General features: G+C 41.8%; 2 protein-coding genes across 3 annotated transcripts in view; one reads left to right on the top strand and one right to left on the bottom strand.

Annotated features, from left to right (window-relative positions):
- The first annotated feature begins 6,411 nt into the window (after positions 1 to 6,411).
- rdm1.L (RAD52 motif containing 1 L homeolog) lies at positions 6,412 to 14,834 on the top strand. 2 transcript variants are annotated; one of them, XM_018257378.2, is made up of 8 exons: positions 6,412 to 6,589; positions 8,111 to 8,218; positions 9,475 to 9,654; positions 9,851 to 9,973; positions 10,169 to 10,328; positions 11,579 to 11,677; positions 12,962 to 13,050; positions 14,715 to 14,834. In XM_018257378.2, exons 2-8 carry the CDS (start codon positions 8,117 to 8,119, stop codon positions 14,805 to 14,807), a joined length of 846 nt encoding a protein of 281 aa, XP_018112867.1. In that variant the 5' UTR covers positions 6,412 to 6,589; positions 8,111 to 8,116; the 3' UTR covers positions 14,808 to 14,834. The 2 variants fall into 2 exon arrangements, with proteins under 2 accessions (XP_018112867.1, XP_041445772.1); XM_041589838.1 differs by lacking the exon at positions 6,412 to 6,589 and adding an exon at positions 6,596 to 7,042.
- Positions 14,835 to 17,418: 2,584 nt separating this feature from the next.
- Positions 17,419 to 25,205, bottom strand: part of caprin1.L (cell cycle associated protein 1 L homeolog) — a 34,761-nt gene continuing 26,974 nt past the window's right edge. The window contains 7 exon segments of the mRNA NM_001246303.1: positions 17,419 to 17,714; positions 18,686 to 18,789; positions 21,290 to 21,484; positions 22,498 to 22,645; positions 24,163 to 24,312; positions 24,403 to 24,507; positions 24,593 to 24,645. Coding sequence (NP_001233232.1) covers positions 17,625 to 17,714; positions 18,686 to 18,789; positions 21,290 to 21,484; positions 22,498 to 22,645; positions 24,163 to 24,312; positions 24,403 to 24,507; positions 24,593 to 24,645 — 845 coding nt within the window. The 3' untranslated portion in view covers positions 17,419 to 17,624.

The following is a 25,205-nucleotide window of genomic DNA, read 5'->3' as shown; positions in this document are numbered from 1 at the left end:
AGGATTTCTGGTTTCGTTGTGTTTGGGATCTCAGTGAGCCGTGCAAAACTAAAAGTTTCTCTGTTTTCTATCTTGATAAGTGTTCTAATAGTCTGATATATTTGTGAAGTTGTTTGTTTTGTTTCTTTAGGGTAGGGCCAGACGGGCAGATTCGGGGAGATTTAGTCGCCTGGCAACTAATCGCCTCTTCTGCGGGGCGACAATCTCCCTGAACTGCCTTCCGCCTGCTTGAATGAGAAAACCGCAGCGCTATGCACTCGCGGCATTTCGATTTCCGAAATCGCCCGAAGTGCAACTGCCCTTGGCCTTATTTTTCCAGATCTTGTTGTTAAGTGGGTTGTTTTTGTCTTGGTCTGTTAATGGTTTTGTTACGTGAGTTGCAAAGTTAATGATCTGTAAGCTTAAGAATATGTGTGTTGTGAATGAGAATTTTTCTGCCATTTTTTTGTTTGAGATAAGATTGAGTAGTTATCTTCCAATATGTCGTAAAGGTTTTGTAATGTAGAGATGAGTTTAAGACTTTTGTCGCTGCCTTCAGACCTACCAATCGTCACAGGTGAGGAAGAAAAGCTCAAAATTTGCTGTCAAAAAACATCCACATGCTGAGCACACAATAGGCACTAAATATCAATTTGGCAGCCAACAAACACAGCAGGTAGAAATAACCAGGAGGTACATTGATCCTAACCCCATTATAATGATAATCCATTGCTTAAGACACTTAATACTAAATAACCAGCCTCAGTGAAATCACAAGCATGAGTCAACCACATTGCAAAACTTTCTACCGTTTCCCATAACAGTAACGTTGAGGGCAAAAACAGGTGAAGAAAGGACAAGAAGCAACCCAATCTCAATCATTTGCCAGAAATACTTGAAACTGGATCTGTGGGTGGAAGGCAGAAAGTCGTGTCTTTATCATTCTGGATTTATTGGCCTTAGCTCTAGCACTGTTCATCAATTTGTTCTCTTGCATGCCAGCTCATTTCAGTTTCTAGCAGATTTACCAGTAGAGTTTCTGGCACACATTTTATGGTTGAATAATATTGTATAAGTCAAAACACAGGAGGTATTAGTATGGATTAAGTTGGGTATAAGGTTAAATTCCATTAGACATGGCTGGTGCCAAGAAAGTCTCTTCCTCTAGTGGAAAACATTTGATTCCAGTAATAAACATGAACAAAGCTTCTATAATGAGCAAAAAGAACACAATCATATCATTTGATCAGGGGTTGTTGGTATTTCATCATACAACCACTACAATTAATTTTCCATTTCAAGCACAATAAAGTCACAAACTACTGCCAAGTGCCAATTTGTTAGGCACCACCAGCACCCCATCGCCAACCTGGAACCCTATGATTCCAAAAATACATGTACCTGGTGTACCTTCCATTAGAGCACCACCACCGGCTCTGATTATGTAAAGGAATCTTTCAAATTCTCTAAGCCCTAGAATATGCCGTACAGTTTTGGTGTCCATCATTCAAAAAGGACATTATTGTATTAGAGAAGGTCCAGAAAAGGGCAACTAAGCTGGTAAAAGGTATGGAAAATCTTAGCTATGAGGAAAGACTGGCCAAGTTGAGGTTGTTCACGCTGGAGAAGAGGCGATAATGGGGGATATGTATAAATATATAAGGGGATCATATAATAATCTCTCTAATGCTTTATTTACCAGTAGGTCTTTCCAGCTGACACAAGGTCACCCATTCCGATTAGAAGAAAAGAGGTTCCGCCTAAATATTCGGAAGGGATTTTTTACAGTGAGAGCTGTGAAGATGTAGAATTGTGTCCCTGAATCAGTGGTACAGGCTGATACATTAGATAGCTTTAAGAAGGGGTTGGATGGAGTTTAGCAAGTGAAGGAATACAGGGATATGGGAGATAACTCATAGTACAAGTTGATCCAGGGACTGGTCCCATTGCCATTTTGGAGTCAGGAAGGAATTTATTCCCCCTCTGAGTCAAATTGGTAAGGCTTCAGATGTTTTTTCTTTGCCTTCCTCTGACGTCCATTCGCCAGAGCGATATTTCGCCTGGCGTTAGAATTCGAGCAAAGGCTAGCATCCGTCTCCTTCGCTAGCAAAGTGACACCCGTTAAGGAAGTTTCGAAATGACATCATTTTCGCTAGCGTTAGTCACTTCGCGCTCTAGGGAATCTGCCCCTATATATCACTAACCTATCAATCACATTGAAGGTACCATCACTAATTATTAAAGCAGAATGCTAGGAAGTCGTGTCTTTATCACTCTGTATATATTGGCCTTAGCTCTAGCACTCTTCATCAATTTGTTCTCTTGCATGTCAGCTCATTTCAGTTTCTAGCAGATTTACCAGTAGAGTTTCTGGCACACATGTTATAGTTGAGTAATACTGTATAAGTCATTTTATCTGTCACAGGACTATATAATACACAGGAGGTATTAGTATGGATTAAGTTGGGCATAAGGTTAAATTCCATTAGTAGCAGTGTTTTTAAAGACATGGCTGGTGCCAAGAAAGTCTCTTCCTCGAGTGGAAAACATTTGATTCCAGTAATAAACATGAATAAAGCTTCTATAATGAGCAAAAAGAACACAATCATATCATTTGATCATTTGGTTGTTGGCGTTTCATCATACAAACTCTTGAAATTGGTAGAGAGGAGATCTATCTATTGGTGTATATAATACATTGAATAATCTGACTTGCGTCAGTATTTTAGCAGGTAAATAGAAAAGAGAAAAAGAGATATCCCTTCTTTATCAATCAAATCATAGTCACATTCAGAATATAACGTTTTTTTTTATGAAAAACCACGGCTTCTATACAAAAACTGGATGTTTGCACCTCGTGTCAATGTGTAGGATATTGTTGTATTATTTGTCAATAGAGTTCCCTTTTGGGTAAAAATTCTATATTTATATAAAGTGCTAGTGCCATACGCTAATCGAATTCATTTACTTTCTTTGTTAACCCTTAAAGTTGCCTTAGTGCTATTTAAAATTTAAGGTGACTTTTTTAGATCTCCGTTGCGGATAAGGTACTTGCGGGTCGGGTAGCGGGTCCAAGCGGGTAAGAATGCGGGTTGCGGATTGCAGGTTGTGGGTACGGGTCGGGTACGGGTTCCAAAAAATGGACCTGCGCAGGACTCTACCCCCAGCAACTCTTATCGCCAACCTGGAACCCTATGCTTCTAAAAATACATGTACCTGGTGCAGGGTGGGGGACAGGGGGCGTACCGGGCCCGGGCATGAAGGGGGGCCCAGCAGCGCTGCATTTTTTGAAGATCCGGGCCCCCCTTACGAGCGCCCGAGCCGTACGTCTTGCCTCTTGCGTTGCCGAATGCGGAAGTGCCGAAAAGCCGAAGCAGATGCGCCGAAAAGACCCGAAGTCACGGAAAAAGCCGAAGTCACGAAGCGCCGAAAAGACCCGAAGTCACGAAAACAGCCGAAGCCGAAGTCCTGAAGCGGTGAAAAGACCCGAAGTCACAAAAGGAGGCGAAGTTGAAGTACTGAAGCCATGAGTTCAATCCTACTGAACACCAGTTTGTGTTTTTTTTTTTTTTAATCCCCTGGCCACCAATGTATTATTTTAATATTCTATAGGTCCCTGCCACCAATCTTTTTTTTAAAACTTTTTTTTGGGGCCCCAATTTTTTTTTAACTCGTTACGGGCCCCTTGCCACCATTGTTTTTTTTTTGGTGGCCCCAATTTTTTTTAACTTGTAAGGGGGCCCCTGCCACCAGTTTGTTTTTTTTTCAAAAAAAAATTATTTTTTTTTCAAATTTTTTTTTGGGGCCCCAATTTGTTTTTAACTTGTAAGGGGGCCCCTGCCACCAGTTTTTTGGTTTTTTTTCAAAAAAAAGTAATTTTTTTTGGGGCCCAATTTGTTTTTAACTTATAAGGGGGCTCCTGCCACCAATGTTTGTTTATTTTTTAGTTTTTTTTACATTTTTTTTGTTGGGGCCCCAAGTTTTTTTTAACTTATAAGGGGGCCCCTGCCACCAATGTTTTTTTTTAAAAAATTTAAATTTTTTTTTTTGGGGCCCCAATTTTTTATAAGGGGGCCCTGACCATCAATAGCTTTTTACAACTTGTGTGGGGGGGGTTACTTTTTTAGAGCTGATGTCTGTGTGGTCTTTTAACTGCGATGTGGAGTGGGCGGGATATGGGGTGGAGCTTGGTCGTCAGTGTGGGCGGGGCCCAGGGGGCACCAAAAATATTGTTGTACGGGGCCCCGTGATTTCTAATGGCGGCCCTGACCTGGTGTACCTTCCATTAAAGCACCACCAGCCGCTCTGATCTGAATTAAATGCCACTGCTCATTCACTAGACCAGGGCAGGGAAACCCTAGCAAGATCTGGGTAGGACTAGTCTGCCATAGTATCAGGAGATCTCCTGGTGGGCCCAGTTCTAGTAATCTATATCCACCAGTCAGAAGGGACACATAGGGGCCGATTTATCAAGGCTCGAATTTCGAAAATTTGAAATCAAAAAGACCAACCGAAATTTAAAAAAAAAAAAAAAAAATTACGTTTTTTTTGGCCGGAATAGGTCCGTTCTTGATTGAATTTGAATCGTACGAATCGAAGTAATAGCACATTCAATCGAATTAGATTCAAAGTTTTTCCAAAAAAAAAAAAACCTCTGATTTTTCAAAGTCCAACAATTGACTCCAGATAGGTCGTAGGAGGTTCCCCATCGGCTAGAACAGCAATTCGGCAGGTTTTAGAAGGCGAATGGTCGAAGTCGAATTTTTAAAGAGACAGTACATTTCGGAATTCAAATTTTTTTTTCAAATTCGAATTGAATTGGACTATTCCCTAGTTGAAGTACACAAAGGGGCAGATTTATCAAAGGTCGAATTTCGAAGTGAAATATACTTCGAAATTCGACTATCGAATGGCTATACTTCGAATATCGAAGTCAAAGTTCTTTTTACCGAATTTGACCGTTTTGCGAACGATTCGAACGATTTCAGTGATCGATCGAACAATTTTACTTAGACTACAAAACACTTAGAAATATGCTCTAGAAGGTCCCCATAGGCTAAAATAGCACTTTGGCAGGTTTCATTTGGCGAACTATTGAAGTCAAAGTTTTTTTTTAAAGAGACAGTACTTCGATTATCGAATATTTGAATATTCGAACTATTTTACTTCGAATCGAATTCGAAGTAATTCGAAGTCGTAGTATCCTATTCGATGGTCAAAGTATCCGAAAAAATTACTTCGAATTTTTTTACTTCGAAAATTCCCTCGAATTCACTTCGACCCTTGATAAATCTGCCCCTAAAAGTAGCTCAAAATTTGAATTTTTTTCATTCGAATTTTCACTTTGAACTTTGATTAATCTGTCCCATAATGGTATTACACCCTAAGAGCACAAATCCCATGCAAGTGACCATATCTATAATATTGTTGTAATACACTAGAGCCATTAATACCCTGAATATTATATTATAAATGGTGGATAGTGGGCCCGCACCCCCTCAGGGCCCCCCGGCAGCGCCGCAAGCCACTGAAACCCCAGGTAAAATCAGCCGTACGGAGGGGGCGGGGCCCGGCTGTGCGTCACGCACCAGGGCCCGCCCCCTCTAGGAACGCCACTGTCGACTGCCAAAAACGTAGCAAAATGCTCTAGAAGGTCCCCATAGGCTAACATAGCACTTCGGCAGGTTTAATTTGACGAAGTATTGAAGTCGAAGTTTTTTTTAAAGAGACAGTACTTCGATTATCGAATGGTCGAATATTCGAACGATTTTACTTCGAATCGAAGTCGTAGTATCCTATTCGATGGTCGAAGTATCCAAAAAATTACTTTGAATTTTGAATTTTTTTACTTCGAAAATTCCCTCGAATTCACTTCGACCCTTGATAAATCTGCCCCCACGGGACAATATTGGATGTAGGGATGCACCGAATCCAGGATTCAGTCCGAGATTTGGCCAGGATTCTGCCTTTTTCAGCAGGATTTGGATTCTCCCGAATCCTTCTGCCTGGACGAACCGAATCTGAATTTGCATATGCAAATTAGGGGCGGGAAGGGAAATCGCATACGTTTTTGTCACAAAACAAGGAAGTAAAAATGTTTTCCCCCTTCCCACCCCTAATTTGCATATGCAAATTAGGATTCGGTATTCGGCCGAATCTTTCAAGAAGGATTCGGGGGTTCGGCCGAATCCAAAATAGTGGATTCGGTGCATCCCTAATTGGATGGCCAAGATCTACATGCCCTGAGGTGGCACTGCACCAAAAACAGACACCACTCTATAGAGGACATCAAGGCACAGCTTTCCCCTTTCTATTTATGCACAGCCAGTCCTGATTCCTTTATATACAAACACAGTCCTGTTCCCATACCTATATCCACTATCCAGCTGCCAATTCCACTACCATTCCTCTCTCTCTCTCTCTCTCTCTCTCTCTCAGTTTCCCTCACACTGCCTACTACAACTCAGATCTTAGCTCCACCCCAACTATCCACAAACCAATCGACACCTTCTCCCTGCCCACAGTCACGTGATCATGACATCACTGTGGGCAGTCCGTGCAGGGAATCAAGCAATTACCCGCGAATTTCAGGGAAGTACCATAACGAGGGGTGAGTTTTTATGGGGGATCATACCAGTTGACTACTAAGAGTCACACATTCCTCTCACAGAATATTATATATTACACGTATTGTGGCACTGTCAGCGGCTACAGCATTTCCTTCACAGAACATTGTATATTTTAATCATTAAGGGACTGTCAGTGGCTATATCATTCCTCTTACAAAGCATTGTATATTATAAGCATTATGGTACTGTGTCAGTGGCAAAATCATTCCTCTCACAGAACATTATATTATAAGCATTATGGTACTGTGTCAGTGAATATATCATTTCTCTCACAGACATTATATTCTCTCAGGTATCCCTTGCCCATATGAATCGACCAAAATCAATATTTCATGCTTTCACCTTCCCAGGGTGAGATTTTGGCAGGACTGTGTCACGGTCGAGCAGGACAAAGAAGTGGCTGGGAGGCTTTTGTGGCCCTATTTTATACATTGGTAGGGCCCACCCTCTTCTAGAAGGACCGGTGTGCTAATAATCGGGGGCTCATTATAACTGATGGCAGCTATGTATGAAATGCTGGGGAGCCACATGCTGCGTGTCAGAGAATGCTTGAATCCACAATATATAATCATAAAATCATTGGGGCCACAGTTTGTGTGGTAAAGCAGGGTGCATCTGTTGTTTCTTTGCTGCCGGTATTGAATCGTATAAAAAGGGGAGTGTTTTTAATAAATAGGAGTGGTATTTGGGGTGGGGCCACGCTGTGGATGTGGCTTAAAGTCAGTATGCGCCAAATCCAGGATTCTGTTCGGTATTCTGCCTTTTTCAGCAGGATTCTGATTGTATTGCCCATGTCTTACCTTTAAAGGAGAAGGAAAGTCCCGGCCCCGGGTGTTGGGTAAATAAATGCGATCACTTGGGGGTGCCTAACTTTTGGCACCCCCAAGTGATTGCATTTACTTACCCGAAACCCGGCCGGTGCTCCTATCAGCAGAATATTGCACCGGTCTGCGGTTGTTCCAGTGAGCACCATAGAACGATCCCAGTGACATAACTAGAGGGGGATGGGCCCTGGCACGGGACGCGCTGCCGGGCCCCCCGCCCCCTCCGTACACCCGGAAACGGCCGGGAATCGTGGCGCGTGAGCTGCCGGGGGGGCCCTGAGGGGGTGCGGACCCTGGCCCAATCGCACCCCCTGCTCCCCCGGTAGTTACGCCACTGAACGATCCTCTTCTGGCTTCTTCTTTGTTTGCGTGCAAGAAGCCAAACTTTTACTTAAAAGCCGCTGTTTAGTTCTACTGGGCATGCGTCTGCCCCGGAATATTTGAAGAAAGAAGAAGCCGGAAGAGGATCACTCCGTTTTGCTCACTGGAACATCCCCGGGCCTGTGCAGTTTTCTCCTGATAGGAGCACCGTCCCTGGGTGTCAGGTGAGTAAATGCTATCACGTAGGGGTGCCTAACTATTGGCACCCCCAAGTAGAAGGACTTTCCTTTCCTTTAAGCAGCATAGTCGGCAATGGTGCCAACCGGTGACAGTTTTGTGTTTGGTGGCCCCTTACAGGTGACAATGATGGATCCAGAGGTTGTGAGCTTCACAATACCCACTGAAAGCAACAAAATTGTCTTTGTCTGGAACATTTCTGCTGAGAAGCCAGAAGAGGAGATTTATGTAAGACTCTAGCGAGTACAACCATACTCCCCTACTGTATGTATCCCTCTGTGGTGTATCAGCTGACTGATTCTGGGGCAAGCTATTTGTGCAGCCAGTCAGGATCATCTGGGTACCAACATGATTGATTTGGTAATCTGCTACTGTCACTCGCAAGCTGTAACTCCCAGCATCCTAAAGCCTGCTAAACATGTTGAGTTGCAGGGAGTTTAAGATCAGCAATAGCAGTACAGTTAAATATATTAACTATATTATATAATATTAAATAACCATTCTACTGTAGCTAATCATTATATTCTATGTAAGATAATGCTGTGGGTGCTGAGCGAGAAATCTCCGTTGCACATTGAATATTTCAGCTTTCTCTATTGCTCAATCAACAATGCAACTTGACTTCCTAGTCTTTGGGGTTCAAGTCTTCCCTCACCTGAGGATAATTCAAGCAAGGTTACCTTCAAACCTTTTTATTTCTGCCTCTTTGAGATCCAAGGGTTCGGCAGTTTGAGATGGGGATTGACATACAATTCACAGGGCCATTGTTTGTATTGGTACCAGTTATCAAGTTAAAGGACCAGTAAGGACACGTTATAGTGACAGTGGTCCCTGGACTTACTGCTTTAATCGACAAAATGTATATACAGTGAAACGTCATCTTTACATCCCCTGATTTTAAGGCTATGGACACGTGCGGATTCTCGGCGCGTTTTTTTATAAAAGCAGGCAGCTGTGTAAATGCGCTAGCGGTTTCAAGTTTAGGCAATGGCGCATTACACTAGCGTATTTACGCATCGTCTGCTTTTTGAAAACCGCGCCATGGACTGAAGCCAAAATCCTCGTGTGTCCATAGTCTAAGTTTTCCCTCATTTTACATTGTTGTTTTGTGGTCCCACCTATATATTATGCATAATACATTTCCCTCATTTTACATTGTCCTGGATTTTACACCATTTTTTTCTGGTCCCCTGAAAAACGTAAAATGGAGTGTTCTACTGTGTATATTTTTCTCACTGTGTCTGCAGTGCCTCCTACTGGTCATAGACACAAACTGAAACAATTTTAGCTCAGTAGTTTAAAGATGATTCAAACATACGGTAACTAAAGTAGAACATATTGATAGCTACAAGTTATATTTAAATATATATTTTACAAAGAAAAATGATTTACTAATAGTGTTAACATCTCGTTGAATTGGTATTGGACCAGTATTCAAAGTGAACTCAATACTTCTGCTCTCATCACTTCTCTTCCCTTTTTAGTGCTCTCTGCTTAAAGTGTTCTCGCCATTTGGAGCTCTTTATTCCCTCAAGCTACTGCCAAACGCAGGAGTCAGCGACCCTGGTTACTACGCCGTAATTAAATATTACTGCTGCCGTGATGCCAGCAGGTCCCAAGCGGCTTGTGACAGGAAAACACTCTTCCAGGACACTCCACTCAAGGTAAGTGCAGCAGATATGAGCCAATCAAAACATGCAGATGATGCCCATGACAGTAGTTTTTCGGTGAAGAGCAATAAGAAAATCTCTCTCTCTCTCTCTCTCACTCTCTCTCTCACTCTCTCTCACTCTCTCTCTCTCTCTCTCTCTCTCTCTCTCTCTCTCTCTCTCTCTCTCTCTCTCTCCTGCTTCCTCCCAGGTACGAATTTGTACTAAGCAGAAGGGATTTAATTACAAATCTCTGTCGCTCAACAGTACCAAGTGCCAGGATCTGGCTAACCACTACCTTGGCTTTAACGGGTGGTCCAAAAAAATAATTGCGGTAAGTTATGCTGCAAAACTCTGCATAGATAGACAATGTACAATGTGGTTAAGGGGGGCCCCATGCGGTTGTGCTGAAAGTGAATATCCTATGGTGGGTGTTTAGTTCGCCTTTAAAAATCCATTGAACTTTATTTTTAGCTTTTCTCCTAGCAATACAGTGTTATTTATTCTGGTCATTTAATTCTCCGTGCAGCTGCAGAATATCTCTGGTCTGGATGAGGAAGAGGATGAAGGTGAACCTCAAGAGGACACAAAGCTGCGGTACCTGTGTGTGTTGGAGGTGGTACTGCCTGGGCACGGAATCCGCAGCAGAGGAGTAGGGGTTGCAGAGGAGATCTTGATGAAGCAAAAAGGTATCTATAATACATTTCCTGATCGATTCGTTTTCCGAAGACGCCCGATGTTGCCTCACGAGGAAACTTCGGAAAACAAAGCGATCAGACTGCCATCCCGTCGGCGATTTACATTCTAGCTGGCGGGAGGCAGTTTGGGGAGATTAGTCGCCCCGAAGAAGAGGAGATTTGTTGCTGGGCGACTAATCTCCCCGTATCTGAGCATGTGCCCTGACCCTAACAGAGGGACCTCCTTAGCTGGTAAACCCCTGGCTAATCCCACTGCCCGGTCTACCCTAGCATCCCCATAATTCTTTATCTCTAACTGTTAATAACAAATCCATATCCTTTTGTGTTGATTTGTTTGCTTACTAACAGGCTGCTGACTGGTAAAAGCAACTAAATCAGACTTACATGACAACCCCCACAGTCTATAGGGAGACTACTGGGCTGACAGTTTTTCCCATGGGAGTAATTCCCACTAATGGATCCCATGATTTCCTGAGTCAGTCCTGTGACTTAACCACTTTCAATAGATTTTAACTTACTGTAGTATTTAACAGTGCTGCATCTGGCTATTGAAACAATTTATCAAAAGCAGTTGATGAAATAATTATAATATATGTGTTTACTAAATATCCAAAACACAACGGCCCCGATCATACTTAAGACAAAAATTCAATCTGTGTGGTGACAGATGTCACTGACCCCCATCTAAAAACAAATGCTCTGTCAGGCTACACATGTATTGTTATTGCTACTTTTTATTACTCCTCTTTCAGTTTGGGCCTCTCCTATTCATATTCCAGTCTCTTAAGCTGGCCATAGATGTTTAAAAGATCTTTTCGATATCGTAAGACCAAGTTTATCTTGAAACGATTGTTTAAATGTACGATTTGTCTATCAACTAAAAAGACCATTTCAAGTAATATTGTCTAGTTGAAGCCAGGAAAACTGAGGGTAATCGCCTGCTTGGCCCTGCCAATTGGACAATAGATAGATTTCAATGTGACCAATGAAATTTTCTAACCTGGCCCATGTTGGACGATTCCCACTAACCTCACAATTATTTGACGGGTTGGTTGGATTGCACTGAAATCAGTGCTTGGTTGCTAAGGGAATGTGGATCCTAGCAGCTGAATCAAAAACCACAACTCATGAAAGCCAATTGAAAATTATCTCAGAATATCACTTTCATACTAAAAGAACTTGAAGGTGAACAACCCCTTTAGATCCCCCAATTATTTTGTCATTGTTTTTGTGTATTTCAGATCCAGCAGAGCTTCTCATGAAAACTGGCAATCTGCAGAAATATGCCGTTCAGAAGGCTGTGTCCGACGCCTTCCAGAAAATCCTTTTGTTAATCTTTGGTAAGAATTTATACACGTTCCTAGAAAATAAATAAAAGAAATAGCAAAAATGCAGTACTTGGTGTCAGATTGGTTGTTCCCATAGAAAATAGTGGTGCTCATTTGTTTTAGTCAGTGCAGCAATCTGTTTCCTTCCACATTAAATTGTGGTACTGTCTGTAAGGGTCACAAATGAAAATTGCATGTGCCCAGAGCAAGGGCCGCAACTTCTAGTCTTAAACAAGGGTATTTCCTTGTGCTTTATGAAATGGTGTAAAGGATTATAATGTACTAGGCCTTTAATAGCAGATAGGGATGCACCGAATCCAGGATTCGGTTTGGGATTCGGCCAGGATTCAGCAGGATTCGGATTCAGCCAAATCCTTCTGCCCGGCTGAACCGAATCCTAGTTTGCATATGCAAATTAGGGGTGGTGAGGGAAAGCACGAGTTTTTTTCTCTTCCCACCCCTAATTTGCATATGCAAATTTAGATTTGGTTTGGAATTCGGCCGAATCTTTCTCAAAGGATTCGGGGGTTCGGCTGAATCCAAAATAGTGGATTCGGTGCATCCCTAATAGCATTGTATCTGGTGCACAGGTGATGGGTGGAAGCCACTTTAACCAAGTTGCAATGGACAGTAGGGAAAGTCCTGCATTTTTTTTGCTTTGTGTCCACCATTCCTGCAGGCATACCTCCCAACATTTTGGAAATAAAAAGAGGGACAAAAAAATGTATACAAAAAATAAATTTTTTGACCACACCCATTTGTTGTGGCCGCACACCCTAATCACCATGTTTATTTGACAAAATTTCGCAGGTTATAAAATTCCAGTTATTACAGTTTTGCTAATGAAGGTGAATTGCCCTTTAAGCTGTGAGTCAAACTTTTCCCAAGGGACCTCTTATCTTATATTGTTACAATTACTTATTTGCTCATCTAGATTGTTTATCTAGATACATTTGAATTGTTACAAATGTATCTTATCTTCTGTTGTGGCTCTCTGCCAAAAGCCAATTAAGTTAGTAACTTTGTTTCTTTTTCTGGCTGTTTGGTGCAAAGAAAAACAGGACTTTTCAGTACAAATGAGGGACTGCAGGTTAAGCTGTCAAAAGAGGGACTGTCCCTCTAAAAACGGGACAGTTGGGAGGTATGCTGCAGGCCATAAACTGGGAAATGTTGTGGGTCACCGCTTTAAACTTCTCTATCAGTTGCTTCGTTCATCCAGTTTTTCTATAAGAGAGGCAATACGTATTCCTGCAGTCTCTGGCAGCAAAGTGACCTCGTTCTGTTTTCAATTTTTAGAGAACGGTAAAGTAGCAGTAGAGTATGTTTCTCCTAATGACGACGCTGTGGACTGCCTAACCGAAGATGAACTACAGGGTTTGATACAGGTACCGAAGCACAATATAAAGTGTGTATAGAAATATTTCCAATATAAAAGCTGCGCTGATTAGCTATTCAGATTCACATTACAGGTATGGGACCTGTTATCCGGAATGCACAGGACCTCCGGTTTTCTGGATAACGGATCTTTCCGTAATTTGGATCTTCATACCCTAAGTCTGCTAGAAAAGCATTTGAACATTGCATAACCCCAATAGGCTGGTTTTGCTTCCAATAAGGATTAATTATATCTTAGTTGGGATCAAGTACAAGTTACTGTTTTATTATTACAGAGACAAGGGAATCCTTTTTAAAAATTTGGATTGTGTGGATAAAATGGAGTTTATGAGAGACGGCATTCCCATAATTCGGAGCCTAATGGATAATGGATTTCTGGATACTGGTTTGACATACCTGTATTACACAGTGCATGGAAGAAAGTGCTTTCTGCATTAGCCCTTTTATGGCAGATGCAGTTTCTGCTGTTTTCATTTCCAACGACCCCTAAGCTTATTGCCTTAACAGCAGCCCAGAGCACACTGAGCATGTGCAGAGCCACTGACTCACAAAATATGCCATACAAGATCCAAAATGGGGAGCTGCTGGGGACAACTTTATATTAATAGATCATTACTGTTATAGGGTTGCAGAATATAGGGGCTTGTATTCTAATTTACAGCACTATCAGTAGCCCTCTTCTATTTTGATTTTAATTTTCATTTAACTGAGTTGCTCCTACCTAAAATACAGTGGGTGACTGCCCTTATCTCAGTTTTTGTGCTGTGAAGATTTGGCTCGTACCCTCCCAATAACAAAATACAGCAGGTGCTTAGGCTGCGTATACTAATTACTAGTGTTCAACAAAATCCCAGTTGCCTTCTGTTGTTCATTATACAAGTAAACGTGTCCCTACATACTGTTTAGGAATCCAGGATTCGGTTTGGGATTCAGCCTTTTCCAGCAGGATTTGGATTCACCTGAATCTAAGCGGCACATTTACTTAGCTCGAGTGAAGGAATACTTCGAATTTCAAATGTTTTTTTTTGGCTACTTCGACCATCAAATTGGCTACTTCGACCTTCGATTACGAATCGAACGATTCAAACTAAAAATCGTTCGACTATTCGACCATTTGATAGTCGAAGTACTGTCTCTTTAAAAAAAACTTTGACCTAAGGTCCCCATAGGCTTTCTAACAAATTTGCGATCGAAGGAAAATCGTTCAATCGATGGATTCAATCGTTCGATCGAATGATTTCTCCTTCGATCGCAGGAAAAGCGGTAAATTCTTCAACTTTGATATTTGAAGTTGAAGGATTTTACTTCGACGGTCGAATATCGAGGGTTAATTAACCCTCGATATTCGACCATTAGTAAATGTGCCCCTAAGTGCCTGGCCGAACCGAATCCAAAAAATCATGTGACTTTTTGTCACACAAACAAGGAAGTCAAAATTCTTTAAACTGCCCACTGTGTGCGTGGTTCTCTTTCCCCTTATTTCCATATGCAAATTAGGTTTTGGATTCAGTTCGGTACTCGCCCTAAATCTTTCACGAAGGATTCGGCCGAATTCTGAAATAGTGGATCCGATGCATCCCCAATACTGTTATTTTTTTAAAGGTGTTCTTTTTATCTTACACTCTCCATACTTTTGCTTTTGTTTTTAAATCAGGTGAACGATTTTACTTGGACCTCCTTTAACCCCGAGGGAGAGGAGGAGATCTTGACGGAATTAAGTTTCCATGAAGATACCGTGGGATTTTGAAGACTGATGTATGTTTGAAATGTTATTTATTGCTTGCGTGGGATTAGATTCTTAATAAAGTTTGTTGGCTAAAATAAAACCATAAATGATATACTATAAAAAAAAAAACAAATGGTGCACTGTCACCTCTAGTTAAAAGACAGAATAAATGCTGATGTTTGTGAGCGTAATTGTCTGAGAAGGCAAGGCAAGGTTGTCCACTATGTAAAAAAAATATGCCTTTTAATTCAGTGGTTCTTAAAGGGGAACTATGAAAATGTAATATAAGCTTCCTCATACTGAAATAAGAAACTTTCTAAATACAATCAGTTAAATATTTGAGTGTTTCTGAAATAATCAAGTTTATCTTCACTATCCCTCTCTCTGCATCTGTTTCTCCTCATTCTGTCTTCATGCAGCAGTTGGGAGTCAGATATTCACTGACAGTTAGATCCAAAATATCTTAGAGGGGCTTCCTTTCCTAGCAGATGTATTAGAGCTCACTCAAATAATTGATTCCAGTACAAACAAAATCTAACAAAATAACTGCCTTTTGCACAAATTCTGCATGTAGAGAGACATGATGTCTGGTGATTTTAATAAGAGTGAGTTCTAATACATCTTCTAGGCAAAAGGAGCCTCATCTGACGGAGGAATAGTGAGGATAAACTTGATTATTTCAGAAACGGTACAGAATATATAATTGATTGTATTTAGAAAGTTTCTTATTTCAGTATGCTGAAGATTATATTACATTTGCGTGATAGTTGCCCTTTCAGTGGTTGAACTAACCATCCTGGGGGAGCCTGGAGCAGTGGCAGGGGTCTCAGCTTGAACGCTATTTAGGGCAAGAATTCTGGTGAAAGTCTGTTTTTGTAAATACATAAATTCTCTTAGCAATATTACAAAATGGCCATTTGGTCTGAATGATTGAGACATTCCCATCAATACCAATTTCTTTTTCGAACAGATAGTCAGACTAAGCTGTATCTGTAAATGCATTATATAATAAATCCTCATTTGTAAAGATTTCAGCAGCACGTAAAACCAAGAGCCATCTTTTACAGAATCTTAAAGGGCATGTAAAGGCAAAAAAATAAAATCCAATTTTTACTTTCTTTAATGAAAAAGAAACCTATCTCCAATATACTTTAAATAAAATATGTACTGTTTTTATAAGAAACCTGACTATGCAGTGAAATTCTTCCTTCATTTACTGCTGTGGATAGGAATTGTCAGATGGTCCCTAACTGCTCTGCAGGGAAACACAATCATACTGTAGCGCCCGGTGCCAGTCATTGTCTGGGGGTAAAGTCTCCTTTATCTTCCCTCTAAAGGCAAAGTTCACTTTTAGCCTGATGTTTTCAATTGGTCTTCTTTAATTCGTGTAATAATAACTAGGGATGGGCGAATTTATTCTCCAGGCATGGATTTGTGTTGAATTTCCTTGTTTCACCGTCTGCCAAAGTTTTTTGCGAAACTGTGGCAAAAATCCGCTGGCATAACAATTGTCGCATGTCAAGACTGTGCACATGCTCAGTGTGGTCTGGTCCAAATAAAATCCCCATTTATCTGTTTAAATCTGGCTCCATGATCTCTGTCCCTGCAGCTGGAGTTGGAAACAGTAAAGGGGATGTAAAGCCAAAATAAAATCCAATACAAATCTCTACAGTCGCCGACTGCTCTACAGGGAAACAAACAAAGCTGCTTGAGTTCTGCATGGCTGGGAAGTAAGGCGGGGGCTCCCCCTGCTGTTCATAAGTATGATTGTTTCCCTGCAGAGCAGTTAGGGACCGTCTGACAATTCCTATCCACAGCAGTAAATGAAGGGAGAATTTCACTGCATACAGTCAGGTTTCTTATGAAAATGGTACACATTTTTTATTTAAAGTATATTGGAGATAGATTTCTTTGTTCTTTAAATAAAGTAAAAATAGGATTTTATTTTTTTGCCTTTACATCGCTTCCCATAACCCCCTTGATTGATTTAGCCAATCCCAAACATCCTATACAACCTAGTCTAACTGCAGAGTCGCCCATCACTCACCTAATTGCATTCTAGTCCAAAGGCGTTGCTGCCTTTTCGGAGGAGCAGGGAAAATGGACCGAACGTTAGTCGACTCCAGTTAATGTGATGGTTGAGTTTGGCCAGACTAGCTTTGTAAATTGCTTGTGTAAAGTGCAGATGGACCGGCTGAGGATACAGATTAAACAGGGCACCCCCCCCCCATCGACATTTCTTATTGGTTGATTCCAATACCCATGTGAGCATCAGTAACTACAGCCCCAATAGTGTGGCCCAGTCTCAAACCCCACAAATACTCCACAACCAGCTGCAGTTGATGTAACACAACTTTATTGAAACTCAAGCAACGATTTACAAATTCAAGAGTTTTGGGAGGGGGAGTGGTTACCAGGAGAGGGGACAAAAAAAAAATGAAAAATAAAAAAAACCTTTATTAATTTTAGCTTGCTAAATTAAAAAGTTTCTTTAAAAAATAAAATTGTATACTCCCCGAAATGGGCCAAGGCAGCAACAGGTTGTAAAGCTTAAAATGAAAATAGAAAATAAGTTAAATTTTCAAGTTTTCAGGAAAAAAAAAAAAAAAGGGAGGAAATTTTTTTTTTGTTAAGGGGCCAAGTTTGGTTGAATTTTTAACTGCTGCTCAGGTGGGTTATAAAGGGGGGGTCATTTACAAGGTAAAAGCAGAACATTGTTTCACTGAACATCCAGGTGGCAGAGTTACTACCCCAACTAGTGGCTCCGCAGGAAGATTTATAGTGGCCGACGTGATCTAGAATTGGTTCCTTCTAGTCTTCAGGTGTGTCCAATCAGAGTTAGGAGTGCATCACTTGGGAATTACCTCGAGGGGCCACCCGGGGACCTCCCTGCCCAGCTCCGCGCTTAAAGTTTTGTTGGTATCCGTCCTGGAAGAGGAGAAGGAGATGTTAGTGACAAGCCTCTAGTCCACCACCTCCATAGAGGAGTTACTATATGGAATAACAGGTGACTAGAGAATGGCTACATTTTCTCACTGGTAAAAAAAAGAAAAAGCCTAACTGACTGGGGGGTGCCATATTGCCACAAACAGACTAAACCCTACAACAAGTCAACCTATAGCTGCCCATGTGCTCCGACCCTAAAGGAATTTCCATAGTCTAGTTGTGAGCAAGTATCTTTGCTTTTGGCACACAGAAGTTAGTACAACATTTGTAATTTTCCTTTATGTTGTTCTCAATGGCCCACTACCTCCTGCCACCACCTCCAACTCCTCTAACCAGCACCTCCTCCTCCCACCCCTTACTCTCACCAGCACCTCCTCCTCCCACCCCTTACTCTCACCAGCACCTCCTCCTCCCACCCCTTACTCTCACCAGCACCTCCTCCTCCCACCCCTTACTCTCACCAGCACCTCCTCCTCCCACCCCTTACTCTCACCAGCACCTCCTCCTCCCACCCCTTACTCTCACCAGCACCTCCTCCTCCCACCCCTTACTCTCACCAGCACCTCCCACCCCTTACTCTCACCAGCACCTCCCACTCCTCTAACCAGCGCCTCCAACTCCTCTAACCAGCGCCTCCAACTCCTCTAACCAGCGCCTCCAACTCCTCTAACCAGCGCCTCCAACTCCTCTAACCAGCGCCTCCAACTCCTCTAACCAGCGCCTCCAACTCCTCTAACCAGCGCCTCCAACTCCTCTAACCAGCGCCTCCAACTCCTCTAACCAGCGCCTCCAACTCCTCTAACCAGCGCCTCCAACTCCTCTCACCAGCGCCTCCACCTCCTAAGCCATAACTGTTCAATAACAGAAGCAGCTGAAGCCAAGTCGGCCTTGGTTTAGTCTTGTTGGCCGATTGCACCTGAAGTCTCGGGCAGCCATGAAAGTTAAATTCTCACCCGCTGATAGTTGTTGCTGTAGTCACGAGGAGCGTTAAACTGTGCTTGGGGGTAGCCACTGTTTGGAGTGTTGGGGAAAGCAGCGCGGTAGCCATCATATCCTCCTAGGAGAAGAGCAGGGTGTAAGAGAACATGCTAAAAAAGGCATTAACATTTATACACACACTTATCCATTATCCAGGAAGTTCTGAATTACAGAAAGGCCGTCTCTCAGACACCATTATAATGAAATCTAATCTAAATTTTTTTGTTTTTAAACAATATCCTTTTTCTGTGTAATAATAAAACAGCTTGTACTTGATCCCAACTAAGATATCATTAATACTAGGAGGATTCGGTTTGGGATTCAGCAAGATTCGGACTGGCCAAACCAAACCCAAAACCGAATTTGCATATGCAAATTAGGGGCGGGGAGGGAAATCTATTACTTTTTGTCACAAAACCAGTAAAAAATGTTTCCCCTTCCCACCACTTCGGTTTCAGATTCGGTATTCAGTCGAATATTTTGCAAAGGATTCTGGGGTTCAGACGAATCCAAAATAGTGGATTCGGTGCATCCTTAATTAATACTTATTGGAAGCAAAACCAGCCGTTCGGGTTTATTTAATGTTTATATGATTTTCTAGTAGACCTGAAGGATGAAGAGCCAAACTACGGAAAGATCAGTTATCCGGAAAAAACCCCAGGTCCTGAGCATGTGCCTGTGTGTTAAAAGCACATCTGAAGCTCCTGCCCACAATCACCCTTATGTTCTCTAATGCCAAGATGATTAAACTTGGTTACTATGGGTTGCCATCAGCTTGCAGACAAGAATTCCTCTAGCGCACAGCCCCCATAAGAGAAGCCCAGCCTTTAAAGGGGGTCTTCACTTTAAATTAACTGTTAGTATGATGTAGAGAGGGATATTCTGAGACAATTTGCAATTGGTTTTCATTTTTTTTTTTTTTTTAATTTGTGGATTTTGAGTCCAAATTCCCCTAGCAACCATGCACTGATCTGAATAAGAGACTGGAATATGAATTGGAGAGGCCTGAATAGAAAGAGGAGTAATAAAAAGTAGCAATATATTTGCTGCCTTACAGAGCATTTGTTTTTTTAGATGGGGTCAGTGACCCCCATTGAAAGCTGGAAAGAGACAGAAGGAGGTTGCAAATAATTAAAAGAACAATGAAGGAAGACCAATTGAAAAGTTGCTTAGAATTAGCCAGGTGAACCACCCCTTTAAAAAGGACAGTTTCACTTTCAGGCAGTTTTAGTTATGTTACAGAATGTGCTGTTCTTAGCGAGTTCCCAAGGGGCAGATCTATCAAGGGTCACATTGAAAATTATAAAATTTATAGTCAAAAATGTCAAATTCAACTAGGGAGTTATTCGAATTCGAGATTTATCATATTCTGGCCCTTTAAGAACTCTAATTCGACACCTAAAATCTGCTGAATTGCTGTTTAAGTCAACGGGATCATTTTGTTGTTGTTACCAGCCTTCCCGACAGAGTATTTTTGGGGGAAAAAAAAAAAAACTATTCAAATTCAATTAGAGTTTTCCAGTCGATTTAATTCATCAGAGTCTGAAAATTATTATTTTTCTCAATACATTGTAAGGGATGCACCGAATCCACTATTTTGGATTCGGCTTAACCCCAGGATCCTTCACAAGATTATTTGGCCGAATACTGAAACGAATCCTAATTTGCATATGCAAATTAGGGGTGGGAAGGGGAAAACTTACTTCCTTGTTTTGTGACCAAAAACGTCACTTGATTTCCCTCCACGCCCCTAATTTGAATGTGTAAATTAGGATTTGGTTTGGCTGGGCAGAAGGATTCAGCCGAATCCTGCTGAAAAAGGCCGGAACCCAAACAAAATCCTGGATTTGGTGCATCCCTATACATTTTCGATTGGTCAAATTTCAAATTAAAAGGGAGTTTTTAAAAACTCAGATGAATTTGAAATTCAAATACAGGGTACATGGCTAGTCTTTAAACATGCCTGGTCTGGTGTTGCTTGGCTTATCAGCAGATGTGTTAGTATTCGCCTTGTGATTAACAGCAGTAGAACCAGATCATCCCACCAGCAAGGCAATGCCCGACACTTGCACAACAACATATAAAGCTTCACTAGCTCACAGGACCAGTAACAAAAGAAAAAAATAATAAATAAAAAAAAAAAACACCCAAGACTAGTTCAACTTTAAAATCGCACAGCCTTTATTAAGAAATAACTTGGCGAAACTCCTTTTATTCAGAAAAGTCGATCCATCGTGTGGCACTCTATTTCTCCTCCCTGCCTTCATTAATGGAGATAGCCAGGGAGGAGAAATCGAGCGACACACGATGGATTGTCACCCCTTCGTATTTTCTGAAGAGGAGCGCAAGCAGAGTTTCGCTAAGTTATTTCTTCATAAAGGCTCTGCAATTTTAACGTTTAATTTGCCTTGGTGGTTACTGGGCCTTTAATAAACAAAGATTGATATGTTATTGCTCCAACAAGGTGTCAGTTCCTCAAGCATTGGGGCCCAGAAGCGGCCAATAGGCAGTGCTGTAAGCCAGGCTTATTCTCCCCACGTTCATTGTTCACAATGCTTGAACCTTGCTGTGCCAATTACCTCTAAAGCCATTTGATTGGCCTCTGTAGCCGTTCATCATGCCCCGGTTACCTCTCTGACCTCCTCGGGCCATCCCTCGATTGTTGTAGAAGGGCTGACTATTCCGCGGGAATCCAGTGTTTTGCTGAGCGGCCTGCTGGTGCCCCGAGGGTGCTTGGTGGGTCTGCTCCGACGTTGCATGGTAAGTGTTTACAACTGGGGAGGAGGGCAGACATTTACAGGGATTCTGTCATGATTTTTATGAGGTCATTTTTATTTCTAAATTACTCAGCAAATAAGTCACTCTATAATATAAAATGTCATTCCTGAACCAGCAAGTGTATTTAGTTGTAATATTGGTGAGTAGGTGCATCTCAGGTCATTTTGCCTGGTCATGTGCTTTCAGAAAGAGCCAGCACTTTAGGATGGAACTGCTTTCTGGCAGGCCGTTGTTTCTCCTACTCAATGTAACTGAATGTGTCTCGGTGGGACCTGGATTTTACTGTTGAGTGCTGTTCTTAAGCTGACCATAGATGCAAAGATCCGATCATTCGAATCCTCGATCGGACTTCCCCATCTCCCGACCTGCCACTAACTATTCAGATCAAATAAAGTACAAAACAACAGATCAGCCGATGTTCTGCCCCTGACATCAATCGTACGAAAGTTATGTCCGACAAAAGCTGGTGACAGTCTCCCACTGAAGATAGTCAGATCGGCAATACATCCAAGATATTAATCGGCAGCCGACAGAAATTGTCTAACCTGTCTGATCAACCAATCGGCATGGCACGACAGATGTCGGGACACTCCACACATGATCCGAAAATCGTACGAATCGAGGATTCGTATGATCGGATCTTTGCACCTATGGCCAGCTTTAGATCTACCAGGCAGCTGCTATCTGGTTACCTTCCCATTGTTCTGTTTTTAGGCTGCTGGGGGGGGGGTGATATCACTCTAACTTGCAGTATAGACGTAAAGAGACTGAAATGTATGAGAGCAAAGTCACATGACTGGGGGCAGCTGGGAAAATGACTGTCTAGCCCCACGTCAGATATCAAAATTAAATATAAAATAAATCTGTTTGCTCTTTTGAGAAACTGATTTTTACTGCAGAATTCTGCTGGAGCACCACTATTAAAATAAAAAAAAAAAAAGTTCTCCCATGACAGTATCCCTTTAACATTAGCCGTGCAGGTGGATCTGTGGAGAAACAAGACCGGTACCTGTTTGTAGCTGCTCTGGTTGAAGTTCCGTTTGTTCCACTTGATGAGGTTGGCCAGGGAAAGTCTGGTTGTAACTGGCCTGGTACTGGTTCTGTTTCAGTGTTTCTGGCTCATTCACAGAAGGGACAGGTGCATTCAGATTGAAAACCTGAACAGTAACAAACATTTAACTTGTAATCATGTAGCACAAATCACTTTACTTGTAATCATGTAGCACAAGGCATTTGTTAGACCCAAACATATACCCTTACAGACTCCCAATGCCCGTACTATAGCTGGTTGTGATTCTGGTCTACCTTCAATAAACCCAAAGCAATAGGAACCCATGTTATTATATTACTGAGCTGTAGTAAACAATCCCAAGCAAGTTACAGTGCAATACAGGAGGGGAGAGTTGTAGTTCCAGAGGCTTCAAGGCCATAAGTGTGAAAACTTAAGGGGGAGGGGCACTATGGCCCTTATTAAAGGGGTGGTTCACCTTTGAACACTTTTCAGTTCAGTTGATTTCAGATCGTTCACCAGAAATATACTCGATTTTTGAATTTTTTTTTTATTATTGAAGTGTAAAGTTAAATCAGTTCGGGGGGGGGGGGGGGGTAGAGTCCTGTGCAGAACCAATTTCTAAGACCCAGACCGCAACCCGCAGATTTACCCACTTTGATCCGCTACCCGACCTGGACCCACACCTGCCTTATACGCAAATAGAGCCGCAACCAACATCAAACAGGAAGTGATGATGATGCAAACCGGAAGTGACGTCAACAAAAGTAGGCGGGACAGTTTTGTAAAACTTTTAAAAGGAGTAAAATAGAGACAATATTACATAAGATAAGAATAGATGAGACCCACGGATATACCCACACCTGAAAATCCTCCCCTCATTCTGCAGGGTGGCTGCTTTTTTTTGCTACAGACCCGCTGCAGGACTCGGGGGGGGGGGGTCGCTGACCCTCAACTGTTCATTAATTTCTTATTTGTCCCTGCTGAGCAGAATCTCTGAGTTTCATTACAGGCGGCTGTTAGAATTGATACAATAGTTGATAATACTCCAGAGATGCTGCCGAGAAATGTATCAACTAAATGTTGCAGAATTGTAACAGTTGAGTCTGCACCTGAATTACTGAGCTGCCAGACTCAAACACCAGAGACACCAACATTCAACTTTAAAACTTAGATTTTGGGAAAACTGTAAAATAAATGGGGGGGAAAAAAAATTCTATTTCTGGAGAACAATCTGAAAACAACTGAACCAAAAAAATACCCATGTGTCTTAATCTCTTGAACAATCAAGATGGCTCCATCTACTGTTTTATAACTGAATGAGCTTCACTGTTCAGCCGTCATCTTTTGTCAAAGTTTCTGGTTGTTTAACTTGGAAAAACAATAAAAATCATTTTAAACTGAAAAAAAAAAAAAAAAAAAAAAAAAAAAAGTGTTTGGAAGGTGAACAACCCCTTTAAAGGGAGACGATTTATTACAGTCAAGACACGCAAGTCTTAATTTCCCATGTCCCTGTTTTATGTTGATAGTCCCACCTTCACCAAGTAGAGACCAATCAAGGGGTTCCAGCAGAGCATTATCAGACAATTGCCCATCAGTTAAATGCAAGAACCCTTACACTTTCCCCAATATAATCTGCTCCACAACAAGAAGCCGCACACTTACAGTCTGCATTGATTGGAATGGAGCAGCATTAACGTTGATACCGGTGCTGTGCAGAGGTTTGTTGGGCCCGGTCTGGAACACCTGAGGTTGGGAAGCAGCAGGAATAGACGGCGAGCTCTGCGTTGGGTCTGGGTTTAAGGATAGCGACGCCTGTCAATGAGGCCGACGTGAAACAATTAGGCACCGCTTGTTTCTAATGAAGTCAGAAAGAAATCACCACTAATGAAAGCAGGAACCCACCTGGATCTGCTCCATGGCATCATTTCTGGCTTCTGTGGGGTGAGACGGTTGGTAGATTTGCGGGGAACCCGTGTAGCTTTCACTTGTGGACGACACCAGTGCGACCTTCAGAAAATAAAGATTTATTTAGTCCTCTATGAAAGCAGAGACACAAAGATATTGTCAGGAACAGAGAATTCAGCTTTTGTACCTGTGTGGTGTCTGGAACTTGGCTGGGCTGAGACTGCCTTGGCTCAGAGAGCACTGAAAAATAACATTTTCACATTAAAAAAAGAGATTGGGGCTGATTAAAAGCAAAACCCCTACAGCTTAAAGGGAGCTTGTCATTTTTATTTCTAAATTAAACAGTTTACACTGCAAATAATTCACTTTACCATATAAAATTTAATTCCTAAAACAAGAAGTGTATTTTATTTTAGTTGTAATATTGGTGTGTAGGTGCATCTCAGGTCATTTTGCCTGGTCATGTGATTTCAGAAAGAGCCAGCACTTTAGGATGGAACTGCTTTCTGACAGGCTGTTGTTTCTCCTACTCAATGTAACTGAATGTGTCTCAGTGGGACCTGGATTTTACTATTGAGTGTTCTTAGATCTACCAGGCAGTTATCTTGTGTTAGGGAGCTCTTATCTGGTTACCTTCCCATCGTTCTGTTAGGCTGCTGGGGGGGGGGGGGGGATGATATCACTCCAACTTGCAGTAAAGAGAGACTGAAGTTTATCAGAGCACAAGTCACATGACTGGGGCAGCTGGGAAATTGACAATATGTCTAGCCTCATGTCAGATTTCAAAATTGAATATAAAA

Source organism: Xenopus laevis, chromosome 4L (assembly GCF_017654675.1).
Source record: "Xenopus laevis strain J_2021 chromosome 4L, Xenopus_laevis_v10.1, whole genome shotgun sequence".
Taxonomy (NCBI): Eukaryota; Metazoa; Chordata; class Amphibia; order Anura; family Pipidae; genus Xenopus; species Xenopus laevis.
Note: the sequence above shows the minus strand (reverse complement) of the source record. Positions and strands in the feature narration are given on the sequence as shown.